Below are 12,329 nucleotides of genomic sequence, written 5' to 3' on the forward strand. Positions count from 1 at the left end.
AGGAGTGAGACTAAGGTAAGGGACTATGTCATGATGCGTTATTGCAAGGTTATTTTTTGAATTCAAAGTGAGTCGTGCTATGTCAAGGTCTAACCTGTACCATCAACTCAATGACCAGTAGTTTCCTTCAGGAATGTTCATGCACCTCAAAGGCAAGTACGCATGCCAGAGCACTTGTGCACAGCCTTGTGGTAAGTAGTGGAGCAAATGAATGCACACGTGTGCAGGCACACGTGTAGGGACACAAATAGGCCCTATTTTAAAAGTGAACATCACTAACAGAATATATTTACTAAGTACACCAATCTGCAGCATCAGTTTCACTTCTTTTGTTTAGAGCCACTATACAATATTTTATAGTAAATCAAAAGACGTATCTGCAGTAAACTACTTTTTCCTTGTCACACACTGAACAATTTTGATTAAACTTTGGCCCCATTTAACTCTCCAAATTCTGTTTTTCATCTACCTAAAAATAAATTTTCAGTTCTACAAAGTCAAGAACTAATATGCAACACCACACACGCCACAACTTTAATAATCAAACAATTGGCACCTATCCATCGAAGCAATGGCCCTTGGTTGATCATCTCAACAATCAGTTTCGAGTTAATGATTTTTTCCATTTAATATATTATTTCACAACATTTCAGCAACTTCAAGGCAGGAATGGCAAGTTAATGATGACATTCTGCATTAGGATCTGATAATGGTAACAGCCAAAACATATCATTAAATAGTAAATAGCATACTGTATTTACTTGTCTATAAGATGAGTGCCCCCCAAATTAGTCATTCAAAACATACAGGTCCAATCATCTTACATGTGCATATAAAACTTCGGTTGCTAAGGCCAACATTTTTAAATTGTGTAATAGCTTAATACCAGTAACCCCCCCACCCCCAACAATTCTTTAAACAATTGAACTCCCATCTATACAGAACCTTCACATGTCTGATTACTTTACAAATGTGTTTCTGCATTAAACACATGACTTTGGGCATGTAAGCAAGATAAGGTTTCAAAAAGGTTTGAAATTCATTTAATGTTAATTGGAGATCGCTAAGTGCTCTCACAATCAAACACTGTACAAGTGCAGTCTAGGTAATTTGTCCTCCATTTTTTTAAAAGCTAGTTTTCCGCACATCGCAATGTTTATGGTGTCATATCTCCTGAACTCCAAGTTATACAATGATATAATTTTTCAGGCACATTGATTGATATATGTGGATACTGTCTGTGAAATGTGTTGCAAACAATCAGTAGAAAAGAAGTTTTAAATGTCACGCCTGATGCTAATATTTCACTGCGTCAACAGTGATAATCTTGCAAACAATAAACTTTTCTCCTTTCATTATTTTGTAATGGCTGTTAGCAAACAAAAAAATTTGGAAGTGTATGTAAAGATTGTTGGGAGACACAAAGTGTTTTCATTTTCAAATACCAGCCATACACAGTCTGGGTAATCTACGTGTTGTGCGTTATGCTGCCTTATGATGCATGCCCAATTTCTAGCTTGACTGCTTGTCTTATTGCCTAATGCAAAATGATACGTCTTACTGCATAGTTTATGAGAGAATTTTAAATTGTAAATGGTGTGTTTCCTCTGCAACTGAAGTTTTTCTTCTGCTCTCTTATGTTTTATTGCTGCAGTATTATTCTCCAGTAGCGGGATACAATGACATTCTTTATTAGAGTATCAGTTCTTAGCATACAAAATTACAAAAATTTAGCTGAAAACTAAAACAATAAAAATTCCTAGAATTCCAGGAAATTCTGCGGTTTTTCCCATTTTTCTCCCGGATAAAAAAATTCCCCCCAGATTTCCCGGGGCATATATACCCTGTATAGGGGCATACAGTATAACTGGCCATGCTTTTCCACCTGAGTTTTGCAGTAACTAAGCCAGTCCATTCCTGAACTAACTTAGTGAACCGCCATGTAGGAATTCTCCCTACCTGCTGTGTAGAGATGCTGTCATAGTTTCATGTCACCTTGCAGAGCCACCGGATTCTGAAAGTTTAATTCTTCTGTCTATGTTTTACATAATGAAGGGGAGAAGTTTTTTGTGCAAATAATTTTTACACAGGATGCCATTATGATACATTTATTTAAGAAACATCGTAAAATGAATTTCCTATTGACAACTGCCAACTATGATGCACAGTCTGTAACTTGAGCGCGCAATTGCTGTAAGATCTTACACCTTCGGTTATGCCAAAGTTATTCACCTATTTATTAATATCAATATTTCCTGGCATTCTAAAATTACTGATAGATGGTATTTATGACCCATAAACTCCTCCTAATGTCCGAGTGGCAAAAGGCAACTTTCATTAGCAAATATTCATTAATAACAATTGCTTCATTTGCACCAGAATAAATGTACTTTCCCTAGGTATCTAATTTGCTGATGTCGAGCGATTTCTGCCTTGGCACCTCATCCCACTGGTTCTGAAAGCACCAGATGGCCAACTGCCTCTGCTAGTCAGCTTGGGAACCTACAGCCAACTCCTTGATCCGTACGTACTGCAGCAGTGATGCATTCCCTTCGCGTATGTGAAATAGCAAAATTGGAAATAAAGTAAAATGCTCTTTCACCTGCAAATAAGGGATACTGTACAAAGGCCAACACCATGCCAGGGTCATTTCATGTCAATTACATAAATTTTTTCTCCACAAACATTGTTTCATAAAGAATATATTATGGGGAAATTCAAAATATGTTAACGCAAAATTGGTGTGAATTAACATTGTGAACATAGGAAATTCAACAGCAGTGATAAAAAATGTAAACAGTGGGCAATGCTAATTCTAGGAATGTAAAAGTGGAGTTATAGTGTACATATTTCAACCAATAGTAAAATTACATTGGTTCTTTTATAAATTGACATATTCCCAAATTGAAGTATGCAGGCTTATAAATGTTCATATAATAATTTAATTATAACAATTATTAGTAACAGTAAGTCAACATTCATGTAACAATTCATTACGTGTCTGCCTTACAGCTTCACCACCTGCAAATGCCGGATCTGCAGTGGAAAGCAGGAGTTCTCGAAATATACCAACAACTTTATGAGAGCTTTTACTGACAGATATATCCTAGCCAGCTCATCCATAAACAGAACTTCCATGCTGCCCCTCCCTTGTTTCTCCAGTCCATTCCTCCCCCTCCCTCTTCCTATATATCTCTTTTTGTTCTACCCTCTCCACCCCTTTCATCTCATTGTTTTGCCACGGAGCCAGTCATCTGTCCCGAAGACCTGCCTCTTTCCCGCTACCCCCTCCACACCTCCATCAGCTCCGGCAACTGCTTTCAATAATCAGTCTTGTCATGGCCATGGGAGAGCACATTTGGGTGTCCGTTTGGTTGTGGATGTGAATGAGTGTACTTTTGCTAAAGAAAAAACTAGCACTTGAAAGCTTGTGTTAGTGCCGTTTCCTGTTATGCATCTCTGTTCTCCATGCATTAGTCCACTGTAGGAGAGAGTGAGCTTTCCCTTATTTTACATATTGTTTCATCCAGGAATTTCCATAGCTAGAATTCATCATCGTGTTCACATTACCAGTTTTGACAATCAAATGTCTAACTCAGGTGTCATCAATTGACTAACAGTTCCACCATTATCTACATAATTCCAGCCATGTACTTTGAACGTCATTTAGTTGTATAAAATACATCAACTGCTGATATCAGTAATACCAGCAATGTGAAGTTATTAAGTGGTCTTGACATAATATATTATTATTATATAGACTGGTTTCACTAGAAAAAGAAAGAACGAACAATTCACTCAATACAAAAAAACTACAATGTACTGAAGAGACTGTTTTCGATCAGTAGCTCCCAAAATTGGTTTCACTCAAAAGAAATGAATAAATAATAATCCGATCAATATCTAAAACTACAACTAACTGAATTGACTGTTCTCATTTGATTGTTCCCATAACTAGAAGGTAGTGGTGAATGTGGAGCAAATTGATGACAAATGTGAGAATCGATTATGTACACCTAATTTTAAGTTAACAGTTACTCGTAAAGTGCAGTCCACAACCAGTTGTGCAGCAGGAAGAAAATTTGATAAATAAGACTGTTCGCATGTGGCATCAGACAAAGAATGAATCAATGATTGCCAGTTCTACAGCCAAACTTCCAGGGGCCAAATCAAGGAAGGTTTCACAAATTGAAGCAGCAGGTTGTTCAGTACCTAAAGGAGAAACATAATTACAGTTGCAAGGCAATAGGAATGAAGAGAAATTTTCAAATCACAAGCATTGTGGAATTCAGAGCTAGTATGCGCTGTTGTCTGATGATGGCAAAGAGGATGATGCTTACAGTATGATGCAGAACACTACTAGCTCTGTGATGTCTTCTGACATTTGATAAAGAACTCCTCTGGTATCAGTACCGTATAATCCACCTGTGAAAACTCCATGACTGTTTACAACAGTGTGTGTCAACCTTTTTAGACGTACACCAGATTGTAAATTTGGTGAACTACTTCGAAACTCTGTTGGATTATGGACAAAGACAATGGTGGTTATTGTTGAAAGTTCGGTCTTCCATAGAGAATTAATGTGACAAGTGCACTGAGAACAGTATACACATTACATCTTCAAAAGTTCATCATGATAATGTGCCCTATTTCATAACTAACATTACATATCACAGAAGTGAGTAAATGAAAATAGGGTATTTTCAAATGACACAGGCAACTTCTCAATGAAGTAGTAGATTTAACATGATATGTACAGTGAAGGAGAGGTAGTTACAATGCTAAAACACACACACACACACACACACACACACACACACAGATTAAATATGCTTTTAATCTTCCACTTAACATACGAAGTATCAACAAATATTAACCGTAAGCTTGATGGCCTTCTCAGGAGCCACACCCATCAGCTGTGGAACCAGGCCCCTGTATAGACCAAAGAACCCCTCATGCCGAATAACCTTCCTGCAGCAGTCAAAGCTGTTCCTGTACATCAGCTCACCAATAAAGGACCCCGTGCGCTGGTTCTGCATTCGCGTCTTCACCAAGTCTATCGGATAGACTGCTGTAGCTCCAACAGCTGCAAGAAAAACCACATTGAATTTGTCAAGCTATCAACCATAAAGAGATTACTAACCTTAATTTACTACCAAAAGTTATGTCCATAAATTCTAAATATTACACGACAATGCGATAACAGTATGCTATAAAGAATGCAAATCCTTTCATGCGATTCTTTCTATGAAGAACTTGTTCAACATTTAACAAAATAGAAGTTTCAACTGTGATTCATAATAGTTAGCCACGAGTTCAACACACTGGAAGTACATAAAATAGTACTTCCACAGACAAAATAGGTACTAATGAGGCACAGAAAATATTAAAACTTGCTGAGAAATAACAATCAGATTTTCAGCTTGAAATATTAATGACAGAAATGGAGATAAAGGAATATAAGTAAGCCTTGCAAGATGCCACTACAATAAATTGCATAGAAATTTCTAGTGAATGAGCACTATGGACAGTTAAGGATTGGTAAATAAATTTTTTACTACATATGATAACTTTTCATGAAACCAGCGTTAACACCATGTTAACTGCAAGCTTACCTGACACAAACACTCAGTCACAAATAATGCTTTTTGGGACATGATCAATAACAAACTTCAGGAAACAAAGTGATAAAGCATGGAGTCATTCTAATATCCATATAATAGGGTTTTATAAAAATACACTTCATGATGTACGAAGAACTATTGTTGTACCATACAGTTTCTCACGAAGATATCAACTGCTACCATGTGCCTATGAGCAAAGTTCACAGTGCACAAGAATGACTCACGCAAAAAGGCACCAAACGTGATTTCCAATGTCTACCCAATGTGACTTACATACTGTAATTTACTATGTCTAATCAAATGACCAGTTCCACTTGCACAAATAATATTTCAGTAAATGACAAAGTCATCACTAAAAATGTTGTGAAAAACCTGTCAATGCTGTATTCACAGGGCCTCATGAAGCTGAGTAGAGCGTAGTTAAAATTTTTCATCAGCTGACACTTCACATGCTAAAACCAAACCCAAGAATCTCATCATGACCTACTCAGTGAAGATGAGGATGGGCAAATGGACTTATCAGCAGGTATCAGGCACCGATGCCTTGATGCTTTCTTCAAATATCGTCTTCAGACAGGAGTGAGTTGAATAGTAGGGTACTTCTGTAAGTGAATAGCATTAGCTTGTCACAACAATTTATCATTAGTTAACAAAAAACCTACAATGTCAGTATCACAAAAAAAAAAAACAACAGTACATAAAATAAGAGAGGCAACTCACTTATAATAGACTGATGTAAGCCACATAGACAAACATAACAGAAATAGTATTCACACTAGCTTCCAAACTCTTGCATTTTCTCACACACACACACACACACACACACACACACACACACACACAAATGCACTCCCGTGGCTACACACATGAGTTTGCTATAGGTAAGTGGTTGTTATTCCCTTATTTTATGTATTGTTCCATCCAGGAATTTTCATCAAAATATAACAGAACATCCCTTCAGTCACAAATAAAAGGTCCAGTCACATTAATGTGACCACTGCCCACACTCCACATCAACTGGCAATAACCACTCACAGGTGACAGATGACAGCACTAGGAGTGGAAAGCATATAAAGCATACAGGCGAGACGTGAAAAACAATGCAATCATTGTTGTAAAGTGGAAACAGAGCAATTTATCTGACATCCAAAAGGGCAAGATCACTGACTTTTTCGGGACAAGTGTGGACGCATTTCTCAAATGGCTAAGTTTGTAAACTGTCCACGATCCACGCACCCTTGCCGACTGCTGTTCATGGACGACAGAAGGTGGAATTTGCACTCCAATACCACAACTGCACGTCCAGTGAGTGGCAAAAGGTGGCCTTTTCAGATTAATCACGTTTTATGCTCCATAGCCGTTGATGTGTATGGCATGAAATGTCTGAACACCTGGCAGCAATTGCTGGAAGAGTCCAGGCCGGAGGGCATTTCCTGGGTGATCTCATCATCCTGCATGGCACAATGGATCAACACATATATGCATCTATCCTTGGGGACCATGTCCACTTCTAAATGCTGTTTGTTTTTCCTCAGCACAATGACATCTACCAGCAAGACAATACAACATGGCGCAGAGCTTGCAGTGTACGCGCATGGTTCGAAGAGCATCAGTATGAGTTTACTGTGTACCCTGCTCACCGAACTTCCTGGATTTAAACCCAATCGAGAATCTGTGGGACCACATCAAACAGGCTGTTCACGGCGTGGGTCCTCAACCAGAAACCTAGCAGAGCTGTCTGTGGCGCATGAATTGGAGGTGGCTCCACACCCCTGTCGGTAACTTCGCTGACACTCTTCCTGCACATCTCACAGTGGTCTGTGCTACAAAAGGTGGTTACCATATTTACTCGAATATAAGCCGCACTCGAATATAAGCCGCACCTGAAAAATGAGACTCGAAATAAAGGAAAAAATAATTTCCCGAATCTAAGCCGCAGCTAAAATTTGAGACTCGAAATTCAAGGGGAGAGAAAAGTTTTAGGCCGCACCTCCAAATCGAAACAAAGTTGGTCCATTGTAATATGAGATAGAATTCAGGTCGAATGAATGACGATACAGCTGCAGTAGTTTGGTTCAAGCCGTAAGCTTAGCAGTTAAGCTTTACCAGGTAGCCATTACTATGCGTCAGGCGCTCCGTCCTTATTTATGCGCGTACCCTTCGTTTTTCACGTGCTTCGTCTGGTTTGAATTGATTGCTTATTTTTCTTTGATCTGATAATTGCCGTTCTCTTTGTTATAGGTGTTTTCGTCACTCTAAGCTGAAAATGCATTACTGTACTGTGTCATGCATTGTTTGTCGCATTCCGATAATGAATGTTCACAACCTGTTGCCGCTCGCGGCATGGTTTGCTTTTGTGCCTGCTACCGCCGCTTACAATAAAAAAAAATAGAGAGTAATTGTCTCAGTAGCGAAACAATGGCAAGAGACTGCTATTTGTTGTTATTTACACTGCTGCTTTCTTTGATAATGATCAACAAGAACCAAATAATAAACTGCGTATGATAGAAGATGTTCTGAACGAGAGTTTAGTGAAAATTTTTCTCCGTTTGAAAATATTTGCAGACGCCTCTTTAGTACATTATTTTCTGCACAGAAATTAGAGTCATCTTAGATTTAAAAATCTAGTCAATTGCCGTGCTTCATTTCTGACTATATCACTATTAGGCATAAGAATAATACGAATATGAACATGACATGTGTATACTTCCGCGTTTGTGTTGTCTCACTCTAGTTTTGTAGTTTATAAGGCAGACATGATTTAAATGAGATAGCAGCAAACACGAAAGAATACATGGCAAAATGTTTATATTCATATTATTCTTATGGTGAAGAGAATACTGCATGTGATTCAGAATTCACAAAAGTTCCCATTAGCAACCATCTCTTCTCACAGGTAGAGAAAAAATCAGAACTTAGAATTGGCCATACTGACAAACATCGCAAACGGTCTTGCCAGTCGGATTTTCGTAGTACATTGAAAAGCTGCTACATTCGAAGATGAACAATACGGAGTTTGTATTTACTTCGTTGGATAATGTATGAAAATGCAGTGGTCGAAATTCGGGGCGGAAAAAAAAGCTCGTCTTCCCCTTTTTTTTAAATTTATTTACTGACGCAGAGGTTTTGGCGCCAGTATTTATCTTCGTGCCTGTAAAGCATGCCTGTGTAGCGCTACATATATTCGACGGCAGAAGTTAGTTGTGGTGGCACCTGCCAACATATTTCAGAACTTCCGCTTACTTTGCACTCGATTCTAAGCCGCAGGCGGTTTTTTGGATTACAAAAACCGGAAAAAAAGTGTGGCTTAGATTCGAGTAAATACGGTATTCAGGCATTTGACAGGTGGTCACATTAATGTGACTGGACAGTGTTTGTGTGTTTTATCATATCACACAACACGGGTTCCATATCAGGTGTTGTTAGTGCCTGAAATGCACAGTACAGTACAAAAAGTAATGAATCTTTGCGACTTTAAGTGTCGGTTATCGCACAGACTCAATACTATCGTGTCAGTCAGGTGCAAGTAGAACTTGCACACTTAGGGTCCTGTACAAACGTAATTATGTATACAGACCATTCCTCCGGCCTGGGAGTTTTGCCTGTTATCGATATTGATACTGGAAAGTCAGTCACGGCAAAGCAGAGACTTTTGAGAATGTTTTAAGTTTAAAGTCGGATAACAAAAGAAGACAGAAATATTTTTCAGTGTGATATAATTACAAATTAACAATTTTCAGATTTTTCCCTATAGTTGCACTGTGAAACCTTGCTTCTTGCCAAATTTTGTGAGTCTAGGTCAACAGGAAGTACCCCACAAATTTGATTAGTGAGTTTGTGAGTATCAAACTATGTGACATAAATGTCCATATTTTTTGATTGCATTGCCTTAAAAGCTTTAATTTTTTTTACACACCAAGGGACCACAGACCTTAGTATGTGACAAATTTCAACTTGATATATCTACCTGTTCTCGAGAAAAAGGTTTTTTAACAGACAGACGACAAAGTGACACAATAAGGGTTCCGTTTTTACCAGTAGAGTTATGGAACCCTAAACGGTACGAACATCAATGGAATTTGGAAGGGTATTGCTCACAAGAAAATTGTATTACAATTAAAAACATTGTCACTCACCACCACCAACGGATCCGAGTGTAAACCTGTAGACGCTTTCAAGAATTTGGATGACGATGCCTCTCTCCTCTGGTGACTGCAAGGAAAAGGAAGAGGTCAGACTTATTAATAAACTCGATAAAGATTGTCCACTTCTAGTACCACACATTTCATGCCACTGCCCACTAACAGCTAAAAAAATAACGGTGAACAAGTTTTTGTTCATATTTACAGCTGTGTAGGGACAAAATATTGCAGCAACATGAAAGCTTACAGTTAGCGATTTTTTTTCTTTTTTCCTTTTTCTGTGAATGGGAAAAGCTCCCAAACCTTACGCGTGCAGCCTGCGGACCTGTAATACACGCCCAGCAGTCCCGTCCTTCCTCTGTGCGGCAAGGCTAAAGCGGAACTCTCCCGTGCTCACTTCCCGCCTTAGGAACCTACATTCATCACTCGTGAAGCCTTTAATGCACATACAGTCAGAAAACAGGTTAAGGGAAAGAAAGCAAATGTGACACACGGCCGGGTCAAGATTCACACAGGATCAGAGCTCACTAGTGCCGCAGTGCTGACAGGGATGCTGCCTCTCTCTCTTTCTTTGAACTTCTCCCTCTTTCCTCCTCTCTCCCCAGAGTGGGTCATTGCAGCAGCATCAGCAGTATCCAACTCACCGACACAGCCTTGATCTCAGCCAGCCGTTTTGTGATTTGCTTGAAATACTGTTCGGGAGCTATCGCCTGCAGGTCGTTGTACACGATCCTCCTGAAAATTAAGATTGGTAGCGCAAAAACTGAATTAGCCAGGTCTTCTCTCTCCGCTGCAGTCAAAAGTTAATAAAGAATAGGATATTAAAAGAAACTGAGCTTGCAATGTATGAGCGAGAAATAATAGGGGAATAGCAAAAGGTGACCATATTTACAAGAATATAATTCGGTCATCTGCCAGATCGAATGCTCTACTGATAACTATATTACACAATTACATTATACATATATGAAAGTGGATGCTGAACTTTTTTTTTTTTTTTTTTTTTTTTTTGCTGGTCAAGAAATACAGACACTTTTGCAGATATAGTACAAGCAATCATCAGCGGTGCCATTTCAGAACAGAGAAACTGATTAATTACGTCCAGTTATCTGTATTTTGATGCAATGTCTGAATTCAAGAAGCTATTTCTCTGTATTTCATTGCATTTTGAATGTGCACACAAAAGTAAAAGCAAAAAATTTATATATAAATAAAGTCATATCTAATTGTACCTATTATCTTACCTTTATTGAGCTTTGTGTAGCTACTTTTGCTATAGTTCATATATTAACCATTTGTTGGTAAACATAACATCCTGAAAAGCAAAATTATTACTAACTTATAATAAACTATTTCTGAATTTAGACAGCGTGAGCACACCGCACACAGTATCTCCTATCTCTTCACTCCTCTTCCAAGTGTTTCTAAATTCTGGGAACTGTGTCTAAAAACAAGCTTTAAATATTACAAGGTTTGTGGGAAAACTAAATGCATACAGCATGAAAACACAGTTAAATTATTAGTTAAAATTCTGAGTTGTTTAGGATATGCAAATTAAAACAATTACACAAGCAAGTAACGTACTTTACTTCTAAGTCTGAAAACAAAGCCATGTTACCAATGCTTAAAATAACTAGAGTATTACTTCCAAAATGTTCTCACCTGGTATATTTCTGTTCATAAGTTGACGAGCACAAGAGTTAATAAACGGAAAATATTGAAGTTCACCAGTATTTTTCTTTGGAGTGCAGTACAATCCCACAAAAAAAAAAAAAGCTTTTGTTTTATTAGCCTTGGTATTTTATCCAGCATCCACTAAATTAATTCCAAAATAGTCAACAAAAAGACTACACAACCCAAAATCTCTTAATGTCCCGTAACAACTACTATAACACCAATTCTGTGCACATTTATTTGTGTGGCATTCCCTACAATCACACAGATTTATATTCGTGTAAATATGGCAACAGACAAGCAGTGAAGGAATAACAGATTCAAACTACAGTATTGTAAGTAAAATTCATGTTCAAAGAGGTTTCATTTATTGTTCTTCCAACAGTATAGTTAATAAATTAAGAAGTAGGATGCGCGGAAGAAGAGATAAGAATATAATAATAATCACCCAAACCATTGACGATGCTCCTCCCACTCCCCAGGTCTTGCTGGCAAATAACTGATTTTCCAAGTAAGCAAGAAACAAAGAAAATGAACGACCCTTTGTTAGTCGAAGAGACACATTCTCTCATAAATGTTCAAAATTAAACAAAGGAAAGTAATAACTCTGTTTTTATATTCTTTTCTTTAACCTCATGCCGTCGGCCAGGAAAAAGCAAAACTGGTTATCACAAGGCACATGGGGTGAAAACTGTTCTAAAGGATGCTTGGAAGCGTGTATCACATTTCAGTATATAACCTGCTTTAGCATGAATTTTTCTTGAATGCAGACAACATGTTAACACTACTTATGAACTTGAGAGAACATAATCAGTTACTACAAACACACTGTAAAAAGCGCAATATCTAATCATTATTTGGCAAACTAGCCAAAAGCTACGATATACTG

General features: G+C 37.9%; 1 protein-coding gene across 4 annotated transcripts in view; it reads right to left on the reverse strand.

Moving 5' to 3' along the window:
* Nucleotides 1–12,329, reverse strand: part of LOC124552730 (calcium-binding mitochondrial carrier protein Aralar1) — a 719,518-nt gene that overhangs the window by 71,575 nt on the left and 635,614 nt on the right. For all 4 annotated transcript variants that reach the window (XM_047127069.1, XM_047127068.1, XM_047127071.1 and 1 more), the window contains 3 exons: nucleotides 10,411–10,501; nucleotides 9,761–9,836; nucleotides 4,878–5,086 (listed from right to left, as the gene is read on the reverse strand). In XM_047127069.1, coding sequence (XP_046983025.1) covers nucleotides 4,878–5,086; nucleotides 9,761–9,836; nucleotides 10,411–10,501 — 376 coding nt within the window. The remainder of the gene's footprint in view (nucleotides 1–4,877; nucleotides 5,087–9,760; nucleotides 9,837–10,410; nucleotides 10,502–12,329) is intronic.

The sequence above is a fragment of the Schistocerca americana genome, chromosome 10 (genome assembly GCF_021461395.2).
Source record: "Schistocerca americana isolate TAMUIC-IGC-003095 chromosome 10, iqSchAmer2.1, whole genome shotgun sequence".
Classification (NCBI taxonomy): Eukaryota; Metazoa; Arthropoda; class Insecta; order Orthoptera; family Acrididae; genus Schistocerca; species Schistocerca americana.